This window comes from Aedes aegypti, chromosome 3, assembly GCF_002204515.2.
Source record: "Aedes aegypti strain LVP_AGWG chromosome 3, AaegL5.0 Primary Assembly, whole genome shotgun sequence".
Classification (NCBI taxonomy): domain Eukaryota; kingdom Metazoa; phylum Arthropoda; class Insecta; order Diptera; family Culicidae; genus Aedes; species Aedes aegypti.
Window position 1 is genome coordinate 185,259,884 of NC_035109.1, and position 21,201 is coordinate 185,281,084.

At 36.3% G+C, this 21,201-nt stretch overlaps 1 protein-coding gene across 1 annotated transcript in view; it reads left to right on the plus strand.

Moving 5' to 3' along the window:
- Positions 1 to 21,201, plus strand: part of LOC5577354 (E3 ubiquitin-protein ligase RFWD2) — a 75,853-nt gene that overhangs the window by 51,349 nt on the left and 3,303 nt on the right. Inside the window, exons 3-5 of the mRNA XM_001656380.2 lie at positions 15,340 to 15,723; positions 15,787 to 16,163; positions 16,220 to 16,370. Coding sequence (XP_001656430.1) covers positions 15,340 to 15,723; positions 15,787 to 16,163; positions 16,220 to 16,370 — 912 coding nt within the window. The remainder of the gene's footprint in view (positions 1 to 15,339; positions 15,724 to 15,786; positions 16,164 to 16,219; positions 16,371 to 21,201) is intronic.

Consider the following 21,201-nt stretch of genomic DNA (forward strand, 5'->3'; position numbering starts at 1 on the left):
AATTCGATGCATAGTTTTTCTGCTAGATCACTTTTTATCTTGGTGCTTTTTTGTCAAAATTCAACCTGTAACTTTTTAATCAATACCCAAGTAACCAACGACCATTATATTACTGCTTATATCAGGGCTGGTAGCAAGTCACTTTTTAGAGACTTGGTCACTTTTTTCGAGCTGGTCACTAAAAAGTCACTAAAGTATCTTTTTTTCATAAAAATTTTTTGTGCAATCTGATGATAATGAAATTTCAGGGTAGGTTAGCTTTTCAAATACAAACAGTAAGAAATACATATGTATTATCATTAAGACAACTATAGTGTGATTTTGAAATCGAAGTGTCCAGATTCTTAACTCAAGGAAAATAGAGACTTCCGGCTAATTTCCTGGAGTACAAATGAATGTTCCGTAGACTTTCCCAACGGAAAATATAAAAAAATTCTGGGAAAAGGTTTGGAGAAGATTCTGGCAAAACTTAAAAAACTACTTTGGAAAGAATTTTTTGACCGAAATATTTTAATTAATTTTGGCGAAAACCATGGCCAATATCTGACGGATCTTCTAAATTAATTATTAATGAACTTTCTGTAGTAATCTACGGTATTTTTCTGGAGAAATGTATATTATTCTAATTTGAAAAATTACCTTTAATGCTTTCTGGAGCATTTTTATCAATGCTAGAAGTAACTATTGTATGTACTGGAGTATTTTTTGTATGATATGTGAAAAATTATCACATGGGTTTTTAATGCTAAAAGCTTGCTGGAAGTTTCGAAAATATTAGTCGAAAAATAGTATTAATTTCCTTAAGAAATTACTAGAAGGAATCCTAGAGAACTTCATGAACAGCTTTCACTGGAGATTTGCTGGGTCAAGTCGAGCAGAATATAATTAAAATCTCAAGAAAACTGAGGAACAATTCTATGATAAAACTTTGCTAGAATTTTCAAATAAGTTTGATTTGGAATTCCTGAAGGAATTTGAAAAATGTTCAATGGAAATTCTAGAAAATCTTCTAGAGGTGTTCCGGGAGTAATTCTTGAAATAATCTCGCAAGAAATTTCTAAAGGAATAACACCTAGAATTGTTTTCGATGAATTGCGTTAGGATTTGAAAAAAAAACTTGGAATAATTCCTAGAGGGTTTCTCGACGAGTTTTTTAAAATTCTTTAAAGATTCCTGAAAAAATTTCGAAGGGACACTTGTGACATTTTTTCAGGAATCCTGGGAGAAACTTCCTTTAACCCTTCAGTCGTCGCGCGGTTTGCAACCGTCAGAACCACCACGCTGATGCTGTGCACGATAAGCGAGTTTTTTTCACCACTGTTGTACAAAATACAACAGCGCGACGACTGAAGTGTTAGACTGCCTGAATAATTTTGAAGCAATTCTAAAAAAAGAACTTTTAACAATATACGGTTCTTTTCCCAACATCTTTATCCTTTTCCAGAATCATTTTTCCTCAAATTTCACTTCCCAAAAAATCTTAGTTCTTGTTGAAAACATTCTTAATAAACCCAAATTGTAATATTCACCAGAATTCTCTTCTTTCCTGTCTTTTTTTTCTGAGATCACCAGCTTCACACCGGAATTTTTAACTCAATAATAATGTCAAATAAAAATTGGATTCTATTTGGAAGACTGAGTGAAATTGTTTTAATGCGGTCAACTGTCCCTTACTCGATATTTCGTATCTCGATATCGAGTTAGAAAATCATAGTAAAAGTTGGTTTTCATGGCTATATCGATGGTCCCTTGAAAAGCATGTGTACTGATTGTGTTCTGTAACTCGAAACTTCCCTTGCTTGATGGTCCCTTCAAAATCGAGTTATGGAGAGTTGACTGTAATTGAAAATTTACAAGTGGAAGACATTGGAAGACATTTTTTCGTGATATTGGAAGATATTCAAAAAAATCCCCTGGCATCCCTGATCCCAAGTAACATTAGTAGTTGAGTGACAGCTTAGTCAGCTGAGATGAGTATATTCTAGCTGAATAAACTGTTATTCACCTGAAAATGTTACTGGGGACACCGGAAAAAAAATATTAGTCTCTTCGCATTCGAGTTTGAAAAAAACATTAGAGAGAAGAAGAAAATTACAGTTTTTAAACGGGAGGCTTGGAGTATGTCCTAGGAATATCCATGGAAAAATCGAAGATAAAATCCTGAACTACTTAGAACTTACCCGAAAAAAAAAAACCTTTAGGGAATTTTCTAATGGAATCAGGGGTAATTTCGGTAATTATCCTTGAATAATTTCAGGTTGCAATCTTTAGATATTCAAAACAAAACACGAAATGAACTCCTGAAGAAATCTTCGGAGTAATATCTGAATCTTTGGGCATATACCTGTATGATTTTTTCATTAAATTTGCAGAGAACGTCTTGAAAAAATGCATATAGTAATACAAACAGTATTACTTGTAATAATGCCTCGAGGATTTAAGAAATTGGTCTTGAAAGTTGATTGCTGGCGTAGATGGGAAACGGTTTTGCGATCGATAGGATTCGAACGTAAACGAAAATAGGGGTGTTGAAGAAATGTCTGCTCTGTTTCTATTACACGCAAAAAAATTGTGCGGTAAAACCTACCATTCTAGGGGATTAACTTAAGCGCTCGCACCGGCAATTTTCAGCAGACCAGAAATGCGCTTGATTTTACCATGTCTGTAGTTGAAATCAGATTGTTGTAAATTATTTCTGTCAAATGTACCAGTATTGCGGTGGGGTGTACCGTAAACATAGTATATTGGTCTGAATTTCCATGGTAGTTTTAAGAATGGGCGTAGTCAGCTAAAATAGTTATTTTTACCACAGATTTTTTTCCCGTGTAGGAATCAAACTCTTTTTTTTTCTCATATTGATCTCTTTTTGATTCGTATTCGGTCGCTATTTTCAGGCCAGAGGTCTCTAAAATTCCTATTTTCAAGGCACTCAGTTGCTACCAGCCCTGCATTTGAAAAAAAAACTTCCTGAACCTTCAATAAAGTATGAACAATTTCTTTGACAATTCCCCGTACTCATTCCTAGAAGAATTTCTATAGGAATCTCTTGAGTAGTTCCTAAAGTTATCAAAGAAATTGTAATTGAGTGTGTGTAGAAAGTCTCAACGAAAATTTTAAATGAAATGCTCGAGAAATCTTTGGAATAATTTATGAAGATATCATTAGATAAATCACTTGCTAATATCTTGAAGAAAAACCAAAGCTTTTTTTTATAAAAACCTAAAATAAAGAATTTATAGAATAATTTCTGAATTAATTTTTGGAAACATTTTATAAATTCATAAAGAGGTATCCTGAACGAAAATCTTGGAAAATCCGTGGAAAAATCATTGTGTCATCTTTTGAAGAAATCATCAGAGTATTACCTAAAGAAAAGCAAAAGGAAATACCTGACTTGCATTCCTATGAAAATTGCGAAAAAAAAACAAACCTGAAGAATACATAGATAAATACTTGGCGTCACGAGGAATCCTTAATGAAAATTCTTAGAAATAAACTGTGAGAGATGTGTGCTCGATTCAACTCAATGGCACGAATTACACTAGCCAGAAGGCCATTTGCCCAAATGCCATAGTTTATTCTTCGTGAAGTATGATTATGATTTTTTTAGAGAATCTTATTTTATTCGTGGGTTATTCTTTCAAGACTTATTATCACTCTGAAGAACCCTTAATTCCTGTTTGGTCTCTTTTAAGTTACTGTTCGATTTTCAGTTGTTCAGTTGTAAATCGTCAGAATACATTTGATAGGGCAAACGCTCCAGTGTTCCTATTATTGCTGCAAGGCTTTTTGCAGGGAAATTTCAAATGAATCGTGATTTCTACACATTTGGATGATAGTAGGATTTGAAATCAATCGACTGATACGTTAAAATCATATATTTTATGATTTTATCACCTTGTTTTAGCAGTTTTCCCTTAGGTGCACCACTAATGGTACATTTGCCCTAGCAACAATGCAGAGTACGATTATGCAATTTTGAAGATTGCCTTATTTAGTAAAAAGTGAAGAAGTCTATAAATCAAACCATGAAGACATTGGTACTAGAACCTTGCTTGCCTTGCCTTCTACGTTCATTTTCCAGAGCACAAATTATACCATCCATAAGGGCTACAAGGCTAAAACTGTATTTGTTCATTGAATGCATACTTGGCGCTAACATATAATATTTAATTTGACAATTTTCAAAAACATTGTACGGATCGTTACGTTTTGCTGAACCCCTCATTCCCCTTATAGAGTGACGTACTTAAGGCCCAAGTAAAAATAGCAGTCCCTTATTTGCACGCTTTCTGTTTATGATTTCATAAATTTTGGGTCAGTGTTATGAAGCACATCAAAACAACTTGCAAGGGGTCACATTAGGAGTTCTTCATTAGTCCTTGGTCAGTGCACAACAGTGTCGGGGTGTGAATTAGCATCTACAAGAATTGAATGTCACACAAAATCTAATCACAAAACTGATATAAGCGCCGGGAAGTCATGGCCTCTACAGGTGACACATCCTAGTTCCACACTAAACACACAGAACCGTAATAACACAATGCACACAAAACACACACAACCGCTCGAGTGAATCCCAAACGTTTTAAACGATGTTAATAAAGTGATAGACTTAGGTAAAATAAAATAAAAACGATAGATTAAAGCGCTTTATTTTGTTATGGATTTTTCAAACATAAGACGTAGACATTAACCATGTTCTAGCGCGCTAAGTGTGACAAAATTCCCTCATTGACGAGGTTGAACTGAAACAAAACTAGTAAGCTAACTTAAAGTAATATCGAAAAAAAATAAACAAGTCTTCAATAAGCAAATGCAACGTGTAAGAAGAGTAGATCGATGGTATATAGATGAGAATTGTCACCACAAACGCGATGAAAGGGGGAGTCAATTAAAGAACCACAACGTGAAGCCAAGTTGAAAAGATACCTACAGAGTAGAAGAGAACACTGTATAAATAAACCCTAGAGTTAACATTGAGACGGACGTAGAAAAAGCCTCAAAAAGGTGTGAATTTATTTACAATCCTGATTGGGGGATACCATCCCCCTAGTAGCCAACCTAAGTAGAACAGGCAACACGCGCCGGAAGCTAGAAGGAGTGAGAAAGCAACAGAAATTGAAATCTATATACTATCCCTATTTTTCTAACATACTACTTCAATGTCGATATCATTAACATAAACCGACTGCACTGAGAGACAAACTATTGTGAAACCAATTGTAGTTTATACATGTGTATAAAAAAACCGGAGATCCTACTGCACCTCGTTAATTTTTATTCTTTATTAAAGTATCTTATCCTTGAAAAAACTGTGTTTTTTGTCGATGTAAATGTGCAATGTCCCTGTACTTGTATCGCCTTTGCAATTGCAAACTAGTAGCACCTCAGTTCTTTGAACCTTCACCTTGACTCTCTTGATCCAAATCTTGAATCTGCAGTGCAAATTGCCTGCGTTGCATTTCTACTTCGTCCTATGTATTACTTTTAGGATAACTGGGTAGATCCAGTGATAGGATTCTGTCGTATGTACAACGATATATCAATGTTAGACCCAGTATGAAGCCGTGTGGAACTCCTATAATTAGTCTTTACTTCTTCCGACCGGTGTCGTTTCAACACCCAATTCCGGAATATGTATTTTGTGACAATGACCTCCTAGCTGGCGCTGTTGAACAGCCCTCTTCAGCGCCGCCCGAATTGCATTCACAGTCAACCTTTTCCGTTATCCGTTCCTACCCACAATTGGATTATTATTATATATCAATTAAGTTGGGGGCCTTCCTTAGCCGATTTGTTAGAGTCCGCGACTATAAAGCAAAGCCGTGCTGAAGGTGTCTGGGTTCGATTCCCGGCCGGTCCAGGATCTTTTCGTAATGGAAATTTTCTTGACTTCCCTGAGCATGGAGTATCATCGTACCTGTCACACGATATACGAATGCGAAAATGGCAACTTGGGCAAAGAAAGCTCTCAGTTAATAACTGTGGAAGTGCTCATTAAAATAGTGAGGACGTAATGCCAATAGGAAGAAGAAGATCAATCAAATTGATAAAACCTCGCCAACAATATTATAACAATAATTCACTTGATTTATTGCCCCTCGACTGCTTCCTATGCTCTCTGGTTCTGGTGCACCTGGTCAATCTACCTTTTTGTTTCGACTGGATTCGAAGCGAACACCATCTTTACAGAGGTGTTGTTCGGCATGCTTGCAACATGCCCTACCCAGTAGGTCGTCCCTTATTTTTCAAAAATGCGAAATGCTATAAGTTCGTCATTGTAAAGTGCTCGTTTTGGTAAAAAAATCAGGTAAAAATTTAAAGTCCGTACGTGGGCGCTAAGTGGTCCCCCAACGATCCTAAAGGTATTAGGTGTAGATGACCCCCGTGCGCCAAATCGAGCTCGCTGCTCTAGTGTACGCAACATGAGTACAAAAAGCTACTAGTAAAAAAAAATGATAATCAGCATAGAATTGTAAGTAAAATAATATTTTATACTGTGAATATCTTCATAACTCTGCACGCTGACATAAAATTCATAACTACAAAGGGATCGTTTAAATATTACGTAACGCAACAGGGGGAGGGAGCGGGTCTTCCGTAGTGTTACGGTGCACACAAAAAAATAATTTTTTCATACAAAAGCTGTTACATGAGGGAGGGAGGGGGTCTAAAATTGACAAATTTTACGTTATTTGAACGATATTTGAATCATCCCAAAGAAAACAAACTTCTATGCTGATCATCAACGCGCGCAAGACAATTTGCTACTGATGGCTTTTCGTACTCATGCAGCGCACGGGGGTCATCTACACCTAATACCTTCAGGGCCGTTTAGGGACCACTTAGCGTACACGTACGGATTTCTAATTTTTAACTGATTTTTTTCTTACCAAAATGAGCACTTTGCAATGACGAACTTATAATATTTCGCATTTTCGAAAAATAAGGGACGGCCTACTGCCCAGCGTATCCTTTCAGCTATAGCCACCTTCAGGGTTTGCCGTAGAGTTGGACAAGCTCGTGATTCATCCTTCGCCGCCAAAATCGTCCTTATCACCGACGTTTCGAAACCCCAAATGCTTGCAGGTCCTCTTAGCCTAGAGTATAGTCCACATTTCATGCCCGTGGAGGACTACCGGTCTTATTAGCATTTTGTACATCGTGCATTTGGTGCGGTGGTGAGTTTTTTTTTTGACCGCAGTTTCTTCTGGAGCCTTTAGTATGTACGACTTCCACAGATGATGCGCCTTCGTATTTCTCGACTAACGTTGTTGTCAGCCGTCAGCAAGGATTCGAGGTAAACGAATTCATCTCTCACCTTGAAAGTATCCCCGCCTATTGTAACACTGCTTCCTAGGCGCTCAATTCCGCCTACCACCATTTACTTTGTTTTTAAAGTATTCACCATCAGTTTCTTGTTGCTTTGCGTTTCATGAAGGTGAACAAACCTGTCATCGTTCCAAATTTTTTACCAATACTATGTCTATATAGTAGTCATTCGTGAAGCAGACAAATTGTCCGGATAGTCGTACCTCGACTAAATTCCACATGACATCTTCAGGTACGAAAGTCCATTACACTGTCGTACTTAGTCCCCGGCGGGATTCAAACGAACTGGATGGAGTGATGTGATTCATTCTAGCCGAACCGGTTCCGCTTCCGTTGCCGTTCCGCTATCATAACGTTTGATCCTTAGGAAGTTGCGTCAGTTCCTTGTACCAGTTACCAGTTAGACTTGCTCAGCTTTATCTCTCATTTGAAAGCAGTTCAAGCTTCCTGGAATACAGTCACCTGCTCTTCTCTGATTTATTCTGGCTGTTCGCCCTTTGAAGGAAGCACCACACTATACAACGAACTAGCAAATTTTTCGGCATGTGGCGGGAATCGAACCCACAATCCTTAGCACAATGCGCCTAAATGCCTTGGTGACACTAAGCGCACGGCTACGTAAGCCCACCAATGTAATCACAAAATCCGATTGTGCTACTTTTCCCCTAAAGCCAGTTCCCCGAATGACCCTTTTCCCCGGATGACCCGTTTCCCCGAAAAGTGATGCAGTTCAAAAAATGCCAAGAATAGTCTCCAGTGGCAACGTGGTGTACTAGAAAGAACGATAAGCATTCAAAAGAAGGTTAATTAATAGGCCTAGAAAAGTCCATCGCCCTGTCGAAATTCTCTGCACGGAGAAAATGAAGTACTCAAAAGTGAGTTCATTCCTCTCAATTCGGAGGGTTCGTGCGTTAACGTAATTTTGAGTTGACGGAGTAGAAGCTGTTTTCATTTTCAGAAATACCTACTAGCTAAGTTCTATTCACTCACAAGTAGATCAAATAACTCAACTCTCATAACTGTGCCACTTACTCAAATTTGAGGTAACGCACACTCAAAAAAATCCAAAAAAAAATCACTTAGATCATTCCAAATTCATTTTGCCTTCACTTCACCTGACTAAGATAAAGATCACTAAGCCATTCATAACCATCAAATAGTGAATCGGTAATTGTTACTGAGGTTACCTATCGCACTTACGTGAAATTCACGTAGGTGCCTAAGTTCATTTTGACATCTGCATATTGTACGTACATTCGGTGTTGAGCACAAATTCTAAGATGGCGCCCGCTTGATTTTTGCAGAACTTCAGAAGCTGCTGAACTTTAAACCTTGTGTTAGATTGATTTTAAGGTAAATCTGCTTTGAATACCGAAGAATCCCTGCATAACTTCATATTTTCCCTCTGATTTATAACCTCTGCTCAGATTGAATATAAAGATATCACAATCTTTTAGATTTTACATTTTCCAATTGGTAATTAGGTTTTCTTCCAAAGCCTATTAGAGATAAGGTTGGTCTATATTCTAGTTAATTTAATGCAAAACCATCTAGGTCCTATTAAAACGCTTCGTAAAGGCTACCGGAAAATCCACGTAGCTCTTACTTGTAGCGCCGGTGGAATGGACGAAGTTCAAAAGTTCATGCGTTCATTCTGGGCTACCTATGATTAACGTAAGAGCTACGTGAAAAGTGCGATGGAAAAAAACACGTATGTTTTCACGTAACAATGACGTTTGGATTATTTTGAGTGCACTAAGGTTCGGTTTTTGGTTTGTTTTGCTCTCGATTACTTTTTCAAATCGACGTAAGTAACTTTCATACGGTTTTGAGAAAATTTATCAGGAAGAATCACAGCCTGTCTTCTAAAACTATTTTAAAATTAATCACTTTTTTACATTTTTTTTACGGTGTACATCGCCTAAATTTTGCATACAATGAGTTTGCGTTCGTAAAAAAGGTAGTTTCTATATTTCCCACAAAAAAATATAACAAAATGATAAGCCGTTTCATTCAATTACTTTCGACGTTTTTGTACCAGTGCAAAATCGGCTCAAGTAGTGTTTTGTTTTGATTCGTGGTTAAGTCACTTTGTATCGCCATGCAACGAAGCGGTGAAAGTAGCGGTTGGGTTGCGAAAGTTGAAATTCTTACTTTCGCCGTTTTGTAATTTCGGAATTAAACGTTCAAAAAGTGAACAATCAAGTTGGGTAAGAGCGGGACGTGTGGAATTTCGTCTGCGAAACACGTAGGATCGATAAAGTAAGTTTTTTTCCACTTTTCTGACTTGAGACTATTTGAATAAGTTTTCGAGATTTGTTTCAATGTTTCAAAATTGGATATTATATGTGACTCATCGGTACTATACCAGGGAGGGAGCTTCAGGATCATTTTCAAAATTTTATTTTGAATCCTCTGCAAAGCATTCTTCCTAGTATTACAACAGCTAGTTCATATTGGTACAGCATACATCATGGCTAGCTTGAAAATTTGTTTGAATATCAAAAGCTTGTTCTTAAGACAAAGTTTTGATTTTCTATTTATAAGTGGATACAGACATTTTACATATTTATTACATTTGGCTTGAATGCCTTTAATGTGATTTTCAAGTTAAATTTTTATCTAACATGAGCCCTAGATACGTGAATTCATCTGAACAATTTATTGGAAACCCTCTTATCTTTTGGAAACCCTCTCTTTTGGTTTATGTGGGAATATTATAATATTATAAGTTGAGTTTTAGAAGCATTAGGAGAAATCTTCCATTTTTGTAATTATGAAGAAAAAATATCCAAACTCTTTTGCAATCTACCAGTTTTTACAGGAAGTCTTTCAGACTTGGAGTTCTAATAATAACCCTGAAGCGTACGATTTGACAGATAACTAACCATGTATGTTGAAAAAATAACTAATTCTAACCATGTATGTTGAAAAAAATAAAGTTTTTTTTTAATTTTACAATCAAGCCTTCATGCCAAATGATTGCTTTTTCTGTGACCAGAGTAGCAAGGCCAGTACAATAGCCTTTAGATTTGTTGGAACGAAATGCCAAATCATGTCTCTCAAGAAACACATAATGGAAATAGTAAAAGCTCAGAAGACGATAGACTCACGATTAAAAATCGAAGGTAGCAGAACACGTCTTTTCAGAGGGTCACACAATTACGACGGCGGAAAACAACATTTTGCGAAATGTTTCTTCACCTTGGAAATTGGACACAACTTTGACATCTTCTGCTTTCTAACGTCCTCAGGGTCATCGAATTTATGATGAGCAGTGAAAAACTGGAGCCCCGGAAACTGCCTGAAGTCTGCTTTTACATATGTTTCACAATCTATAACGAGGCAATGTGGTTTCGTCGACATCTGGGTGTAGCACGTGTTTTATCTACCGCATTCATCGTGTTCATCGTGATTGGGCGCCTTTTGGACTTTGTACGTATGTTATCCTTCACGTTTTTCGCATCTTATACGAAAGGTTTGGATAGATTCGGTTTCTTACCAACATCTCGAACTGAACTGTTGGGATTCCTCTTGAAAGCATGAACTACCCGTTTGTGATCTTTAACACTATACGGAGATCCATTTCTGCCACTATTTTCTTTTCGGTCGATGGTCAAACGTTCGTGATACCGATTTAAAACACGAGACACCGTAGAATGTACCATTCCCAGCTTTCTGCTGATGGCACGATGAGATTTTCAAGGTACGTGCGCTTTTAATTTTTGATGCTTCTGTTCTACCGTAATGATGGATATAGTTTTGGGTGCCCTTTTACTATCACGGGATAGTTGTCAGTATCAAGTTTGTGTCGCGGCCCTGAATTTCAAACCAACATACTCAGCAGTAGCTATAAGCACGGCATGACGGAGTAGAACATTGGCCCGTTGGATACCGTTCTGTACAAAGATCAATGATCATTCAATTCATTTAAATGCACTAAGTGTGATGTTTGCTTGTGTCTCAAAAAAGACAAAAATCTCTTCCCAGCTTTTTATTTTCCTCCAGAATTGACGAGAGGTGCGCAGAACACACTGTTCAAATAAAATGTATGAGTAAAAACAATGAAATGGAAAAATATTGATACCTCTTTCTTACCCTAGTTGCAGTCATCTTCCCAATACCCAATGGATCACAGGTGATCTATCACAAAAAAAAATATTTTTTCCAGTTCTATAAAACATAGGGTGCCGGTGCCACTAGTGGACTACCTTAGCTATAAAAAATCATAACAAAAGAACGAGAAGCCTTAACAGAGATCTTTTGGCATCAACGGAAAAATTTCAACCTCTACTATATGGGAAAAATATAAAAAAAGTGATAAAACTTATTTTTTAACATAAAACCGCTTGAGCCACTATTGGTACACGTGTTCCAGTAGTTGCGCTAGTGCTCCAGTAGTAGACGTTCGGGAATGATACAAGGAATTTTAAACAAAATGGTAAATTTTTACACAGGTTTAACATTTTTCCCTTAGAACGGCAACTTATATCTTTCGAATGAAGCATAAAGATCATCTCTGGAGCTTTTCTTCCTTTTTATACATTCATTTTTAAAAGTGCTTCCACCCGTTGATCCACTACTGGAACACGACGGCTACTACTGGTGCAAGGGAGCAATTTTTTTGCATAAACCTAATTATTTATATGACTTTTTGATAAAATAAAAAGCTGAAATTTGGCAAATCGACTACAATAGAGACAATCTAACCACTAAAAATAGCACATGTTGTTTTTATCGAAAAATGTACCGTGAACGTACCATATTTGACGCGGGTCCAAACTTGACGCATTTTCTAATTTATGTTATTATAAATTAATTCTAGTTCAGAATAGCATTCGAAAATTTATTCCTTAATCTTCATTTACATGTTATTGAAAGATTTCAATCAAAAAAAAAGTTTATTTTTGATTTATAATAGGCAAAAAATAAAAATTATTTGAAAATGCATCCGACAAGTCCGTCAATTTTTTCATTCCTTAGTGAATGTGCTAAATATTGTTGATCAATTTTCATGAAAATATTGTACTGTTTTACAGCAATATCATCAACAACAGTCAGTAATATTCTTCTATTCATAAATTGACGACGAAATTTTTCTATTTTTGTATGAAAATCTTGTGCGTCAAGTTAGACACACAATGTTCCTAGTCAGGGTTGGGAAAAAATCTGAAATTCACTCTGCAGTAGTTAAACATAGCCAATCACAGTCAGCGAAGCCAGTGAAACTCACGCCCAACGCTGCTGTAGGCAAAAAGCCTTGAAAATTGCAAAACACCCGTTGCTAAGGGCAACCCAAAATTACTGTAGAAAAATGTTCTATTTCCCGCTGCATTTCCCGCATTTAGAGCCTTCAATGACACTACTGATTTAGAGAAATTCATGTACCCAATATAGGCTACTCGATGAGATTCACGATTTTAAACTACTGTAGTGAGAGAGCCACGTGATTTTCGCGAAATTCAAGCCTACTACTATTACCATTCCCAGCACTGTTCCTAGTTATTTGCTATGTTGTTCAGCATGTTTTGTTGAATCGAAAATAGGAAAAAAAAATATTTATGGCGCTTGCATTCAAAAAATCCATCGACAGAACAACCCAATGCTTCATGTTATCACATGTAAAGGTCATCCATAGATTACGTCACGTTTTTAGGAAGAGGAGGAGATTCAGGGAAACGCAACGATTCATACAAAATATTCGCGCTTTTCATAAAATAAATGTGGCCAAGGTTGAGAGGGGGTGGAAAATTGTACAATTTATCGCGGTTTATGGACGTCCCTTAATGTTTCAAGGAAGCTTCAATAAATGCGTCAGGAGGTGAGGTGTAGGTTCAAGGGTTTGTTTTGTATAATTGATACAATAGGGGGTGTCCATGAGATACGTTTCACAAAAACATACCATTTTCGACAAAAACCCCGCCCATCCGCCCCACGTCACACTTTTTATATGGAGCCTTCAAACAACTTGTATGATTCGTAACATCATGCAAAACACTTCCTTCCCCCTAATAACATGACGTACTTAATGTATGACCCCATATATGGTTCTCGATCTGTTTCGAGACCCATACTGCCGTTGGTTCTACGCATATTTTTCCCGCTGTCTATAAGGGTGACATAGAATATGGGACAAGTAGGCGTAGTTCACGTGTTATAAGTAACGAAGATTTTCAAACAACCATTTTTGGAACCGATTGTTTTCGTTCTAGTTTTTGACTAATTTGTCCTTATTTTAGCAACTACCTTCCCCGCTCCAGCGCAACGTAGTTTTTAAACCTTTCCCTTGTTTGATATCGCGACGAAAATACTCAATCGCCGGTTTTATTTTCTACACTAACTAAACGCAAAGCAAAAGTACTACCGGATGACGTCATTCAAATTTTTTTCCAAAGGTTCTAACTTTTATGTACACTTTAAAGCGCTTTTTCCAATTAATTGAACTATTGAATACTGAAACTCTTGTATATTTTAAACTTTAGCAATTATTTGTAACTGCGTCAAATAAGGAACATAGTGCGTCAAATTAGGCACATTGAAGAATTGATGCGTCAATTAAGGAACCTAATGTGTTCCACAAAAAATCAATCAAACATGAAGAAAAACTGATTTTTCCCTAGTTCTATAATAGTTGAGCTAGCATAGGTTCAAATTTCAACTAAATCGGACAGATTTAGACGATTTGGCAAGTGTTTGAATTTAGAATTTTCTTAACCGCGTCAAATATGGTACGTCCACGGTACGTTTTATTCCATAGTCCAATCTACTGGTACATTACAACTATTGGTACCGGCACCCTATTTATATTTTCGAGTAAAACTTTACATCTTTTGGTGATTTATCCGGATATCACATTTTCTATTTTTGAACTACGAAAAAACCTCGTGGGAAAGAAAGGGTTAATGCTTTCAGAGTTATGCTGAAGTTGAGGAGCTAGCCTTTGATCCTGCCAGCAAGTACCTACAGTATTGGACAAAAATTCGATTTTCCATACAAAATGACCAGCTTTGGTGAGCTAGATCTCAGTTATTTATGGACCGATTTGAATGAAATTTTCACAGAACATCACTGCCCATAACTGCATATTTGTAACATTCGACAAAAGTAGGCATTGAGTAAATAGAGCAACAAGTGTGCGTTTTGTGGCAGTATGGGAAGAAACTAAAATTCATAAAAATTCCTAAGAACTCAAAAATGCTTATTTGAGGCTGAAATTGTATACAGCTAATATTGCATATTAGGTGAATAGCCGAAAAATATTTCTGATGGAAATTTCATTGCTACTACATTACTAAGCGCATGTATAATCTCAATGTGACTGTTATGCGGTTATAATTGCCAATGTGACAAAACAACTTGGTATTTTTTTCGAATTTTCTAGAACAATCTCACAGATTTCAGTAAGTTGATCGAAAGTATTTGTCATTTGATGACTCTCCCCGGTATTAACTCCAAATTGTCAAAAATGTCGAATGTGACTGTTATGCAGTTATGGGCAGATCAGATATAACATGAAAAGTGTAATATTCGACGAAAAATTAAAAATAATTTATCTCAAAATTTGATAGCTTCACACAAAAATTGTCTTCAGCAAACTTGTTCATCTCGTTAACAGCTACAACTTTGCTGAAGATACCATGAAGCTATTCCTTCAAAATGTTTAGTTATGTCATTTATGAAAAGTCGACAAAAAATTCAGTTTAGTCAAACCGTTACTGCTTTTGACCTTGTGATTGGAAAAATCACTCAAAAATATATGTTAAAATTCAAGTTATGTCTGATGTTCTGCCAAAATTTCATTCAAATCGATCCATAAATAGCTGAGATATAGCTTACCAAAGTGGGCCATTTTGTATGGAAAATCGAAAAAGTTGCAAATGTTTTGTCCAATACTGTACATAGTTTCCACATTAAAATTATTTTGACTCGTGGCTTGCCACGTACCATAGTTTTTCAACAATTTCAATAATGATGGTCGCTATCTCCGCTTATTCCAATTTCCAGCTGTGGTCCAATAAAATGTGGCCAAGCACGCATCTACTGGGACCTGGGAACCTATCCTGCCGTGGCTGTCGCCGGCCTCGGCGATGCGTCCAAGTGGGATGAGCTGGACGAAATCAACGGTGCCAAGGAGAATGTACGCATTGCCGCGTCCTCCGGCGTGAAGGCCTTAACTGCATGCAAAATCGGCCGAATCGAGGTGGAGGACCTGGAAGACGCCAAGGCAGCGGCCGAGGGCGCCCTGCTAGCTAACTATAAATTCCAGGAGTTCAAAGCCAAGGACAAGCAAACCACACTGCCAGCCGTGTCGTTGGCCGAGAATGCCGATGGTAGCGAACAATGGGAACAAGGATGGATTCTGGGTCAAGCTCAAAACTGGGCTAGAATGTAAGTTTTATGGGAATCAGTGAGAGCATAATTGATAAGTAACATGGTTTTCTATTGAAACAGATTGATGGAAACCCCGGCCAATCTGATGACCCCGTCTATTTTCTCCGAAAACGTAAAGAGCAAACTGGCTTGTGCAAACGTAGATGTTCAGGTTCACGACGAGGCATGGGCCAAGGAGAAAAAGATGAACTCATTCCTGTCCGTTACCAATGGAACGAAGGAAGCGGCCAAGTTTCTTGAAATCACTTACAAAGGCGAAGGTTCCGATGATAAGTGCATTGCGTTAGTAGGAAAGGGTGTCACTTTCGACTCTGGCGGCATCAGCTTGAAGCCATCGGCCAGCATGGATCAAATGAGAGCGGACATGGGTGGGGCTGCTAACGTTGCAGCTACCATCTTCGCTTTGGCCCAATTGAAAGCTCCCGTTTTTGTGAAAGGTTTGTTAATTGAAAACACTTTTATTCTTGAACGGAATCTAACGATTAATTTGCAGGTTTTATCCCACTTTGTGAAAACATGCCCAGTGGGACCGCCACCAAACCGGGGGATGTCGTTTTTGCCATGAATGGCAAAAGCATTTGTGTGGACAACACCGATGCTGAAGGACGTCTCATCCTAGCTGATGCCCTTTGTTACGCTTCCACGTAAGTTATCATTACACAATGGTCCTAATCGACTCTCTCTAGTTGATTTTAAACGGTTTATGAACTAAAGCTCGAACGACAAAAGTACAAAATGTCAAAAATGTTTTGCTTGGTGGGAAATGTTTCCTTCTTCGAAAAAAGATTTTCGTCCTTTGGCCCTTCTTTTTTGTACTTCGTCCTTTTGTCGTAAATTCATTTTATACGTATACTTTGTTAAATAGATCACTAAGTTGTTCGTAACTGAGTTTTCCTTCTTAGAAAAAAGTTTGATAGGGTGGTCCTTATTTAGGTTTAAATGTTTTAATTAAACTAGTTTCAACCACTTTGCCGAAGACTTGTTTTGTTTTAACTCTTCATTTGAATTCAGTAAATCGATTCTGAAGGTTTAAGCTTAGAATAGCTCAGTTTGTTTTCAGTGTTACGTCTTGAGAAAAGTCTTGGTCTCCTTTCAAATCTAAATAAATATATAAAAAAGTCTCTAAACATTTAAATAAGTGACCCTATGGTAAAACTATTGATAAATAATCAAGTAGGGAAAGTGTACCAGTTATGGTGGTTCCCTATTTGGCCATATGTGAAAGTTTGATAACGTTTACATTTTAAATCTTTTTGAATGTTTCAACATCAAGATATATCTTAAATCTAACTATTACAATAAACAAAAATTTTCAAAATTTGAGACATTAAAGTTATTACGTATGGCGAAATAGAGAACCACTATGTCCATAACTGGTACACCTACCCTAGCTATTGATTTTCAGCTGTTTTTTAAAGTAATTTTCAATAAGTTAGATTATTTTCAACAACTTTTGTTCAAGCACTTTTTCAAGAAACGTCGTTTTGTGACTGCCAATTAAAGCTTTGGAAAAAAAGGGTTAATGAAAGGTCTCTACAGTTTTTGTGCCAAAATGGTCTCTAAAGTGAAGATTTGAAATACCTTACCAGGAATTTTCACAGAGATTTATCTGAAAATTTTCCAAAAAGCTTTTCCAGAATTTCCTCGAAAGATGTTTTTTTAGCAATTCTAGTAAATTCCTACAGGAGTTCTTCCGAGAAAATGTACAAGAGTTTAATCCAAAGATTTTGAACAAATACGTTCAAGATTTTCCCATGAACCCCTACAAGAATGCCTTAAGGAGTTTCTATACTAATTCTTCAGTGGAATTAATTTTTTTTTTCAGCGATAGGGATTATTACTAGCAATTTATGAAGAACTCTTCCAGGAATTCCTCAATAAATTCGACGAGTTTCTTCAAGGATTATGTTTAATGTTTTTCAAGGCCTTTAAATTCTTGGTTAAAATTATGGAAAAACTGAACGACAATTCTACTTGTTCTTGCCATTAACGTCCTCACTGGGACAGAGCCTGCTTCTCAGCTTAGTGTCCTTAGTGTTATTTCCTTTACGAAAAGATTCTAGACCGACCAGGAACTCAGACACCTTCAGCATGGCTTTGCTTTGCCACACATTGGTCCAGATTTTCAAATAGCTGACAAAAACCCCATTTCCAAACTTAGGTTTTAGTTGAAAACCAAGTCAAAATTCATCTACTATATCTGATAGTTATATACGTACGAAAAGTTAAAAATAAACATGTTTTTCTACATGTTCAAACGTTAAATAGCTGCACATGTCCAGAAACCCAAATTTTTGCTTGAAAACTCAACTAATCAATTTTCACCAAAGCCCGTGCAAATTTTGGTTTCAGCATATTTTTTTTTCAGGTCAATAACTCAGTATGAACACCTCCTGTACCTTTGCACATGCGAATAATTTTACACTTTAGATGCAAACAATATTTCAGTTTACCTGTCGAAAAAGTAAGTTGTCCACTAAAATTAAAAAATGTTTTAAACATTGATTTTATAGTAATAAATTGAGCATGATTTTATTGGGTTCGAAAATTATACCATTCACACCTCACCAAATAAGATTTCAGAGGAAAATTATTACTACAAGGTGACCGAAAATGCAGCCCATGACTGAATCTTCAATTATTTATGCTCAATTCAAAAATATAGTAGATTTTTTTCAGCTAATATAAGACATTAAGAAATTTATATGAAAATTTCTTATACTGTTGGGGCAATATGGACACTGAAGACAAAGTAAAGCTGACACTTTAAAAAGAAAGAAATGTAACTCCATACACAAAAGTATCCAAAACTATTTAGCGTTTAATGCAACGTAGCGATGGGCGATTTTGAATCGATGTTCCGAAAATCGATGTTTTCATTCCGATTAATCGATTTTTTGAATCGATGTTTGGGGCATCTGAAATCGAGTGAATCGATTCTCTTTATTCGGTTTTTTTGATTCGATTCATTTTGTTGAAAATTATGAATATTTTTTAATGGCATGATGAAAAATAAATCAAATTTTTAATAAACCTTTTGCAATAGTAAATCTGTTCTATTGAGTTTCAGAACTGATTTAATTGAGGTATATTAAAATTGAATGTAATTACATTTGGTCTCATTTCAAACTATATTTTAAATTTGAATTCGATTCGAATCGATTCAAAAACATCGATTCAAGAGATTCGATTAAATCGGTGAATCGATTCAGCAGTTCAAATGTGAATCGATTCAGTAACATCGATGTTATAGACAATTTTGCCCAACGCTAATGCAACGATTACGATGCGGAACCACAAATCGGTTGAAAATCGTCAATTCTGTATTGAAACTAATCTGGAGGCAATATTGAAAGCATCTCTACGAAAAATATCGTAAATTGGTTTTAATCATGTTTTCAGTGGCACAGTGAACTATCACTATGGTTTCTTGAATGTGTACTGATTTTTCCGAGGTTCTGGGAATGATCGCGGGACAATTTTCCTATAAACGTTAAGGTGTCCATACTGCCCCATGGGGGTGTCCACTTTGCCACGCTAGCTTGATGATGACTACCAAATATAAGCTTTTTTTAAACCACTTTTGGGAAATGAAATATTTTTTTCAAAATTTTGCAACAATGTTTTACAAATGCTTAAGAACTCTAAAAAGCATACTGCACATGAAAAACAGTATAATATTCATGTATTTACAGTCAAAATAGGAAAATTCCTTAGGGTGTCCATACTGCCCCGTGTCCCCCTATTGTCGAGGGTACCGTCGATGGGGGTGACAATGGGTCTGGGGGGTGAGATTGGGTCAAAACGGAAAAATATGATTTATGAAATATTTCAGCTAATAACGGTGATATTACTAAAATCAATAATTCATATATTAGGGAACATATTATTACACATAATTCATCACAATATACATTTTTAGAAATAGTAGTTTTTGTTTACTATATCAATAAACTTGTATGTTGAAATTAGATAAAATTTACAACATTAAATTTCTCCTGTGCAAAGTATCACGCATGTACTTTAACCTCTACCGTTATATTAGTAGAAGGTTTAAAGTCTTTTCATTACTCTTCACACGTATTTTCCGGAATGTATTTGATTTTTCAACAAAAATTTTATTTTTTTTGGTACGGTATCTAAAACATCAAAAATGGGGGTGAGATTGGGTCAAGCAAGAACGACAGTAAATGAAATTGCAAGTCCACTTTTTTGACATTTTACGGTGCCGGTAGTTCTCTTTTTCATTAATATGTGTTTATTCTTTCTAAATACAGCATATCTGAAACATCAAACTAGTCTACTTGAGGATTCCGTACATTGAATAACAATGCAACGCATTTTGACAACTTCTCAATCCAGCAACTGTGTTTCGTGCGCAGAATCATCGTAAAATTTTATCAAATGGATTGTTTTTTTTTATTTAATTATTTATCAGTGTTTCCATATTATAGAAGCATCTCCTGGAAGTACAAATGAGTTGGAACACTGAAATATCGTGATTATGACATCAACATCTGCCTGAAATGTATTGATCGTGGAATGTCGCTCCGAAATTTAACTATTTGCGAAGAATTAAAATAATCACTGTTTCAGTACACCTTTGGGGAAACTCAATAGGCTCCATAGCAATGGGGATGAGACTTTGAAGACAATTCGAGAGAAAAAAATAGAAAATTTATGTAAACTTGACGATGAATGTTGTGTTTACATATTTTTTCTCATAACTTTTCAATTTTTTGGTATAATCGTTTTTTTAAGTGGGTTTATCATACTTGTGAAACATCTTAGATATCTTTTCATCTTGTTTGCATTGTATTTCATCAATATTCTTCAGCTGTGAATGGTTTTGCAACCATATTATCAAAAACAACTTATTTCAATTACAGTGACCCAATGTCAACCCCTCTATGGGGTGAGATTAGGTCATTTTTCATTCACTTGTGGTGCCGCTGTGAATAAATATTTTTCTTTAATGTTTTGAACAGTTGTTAATGTACCATCAAAGTACATACACACCCAATTTGAAGTTTATTGCAATAGTTATTCAATAAATAATTCGTACACATCCCTTTTTGACCCATTGTCACCCCCAACGACGGTACATCAAATATTTTAAGAAGAGCTTCTTTATACCGTACAAATCGCTCCTCGCCACTCCCCGCGGAGATATCTTGCTCAAACGCGCGTTCAAGACTAAGGAATCGATTGAAGAAGACTCTTCTTGCCTAAGCTTGCCTAAATGATAGTTGTTAGAAAAAGTTGAGAGCCAAAAAACTTATGAAAACCAGCATTTTTGTTAGAATTTTGCCCTATGACAACCAACAAATTGTGACTTTGCCCAAAATAGAATCTACTACTCTAAATCATGTTCCAAAACACTTGTAATGGCTAAAAATAGTGAAATATGGAGAATGCGCAATTTTTGCCATGCTTTTTCAAAACTGGACCAATGTGAGCCACTAAGTTTTTTTT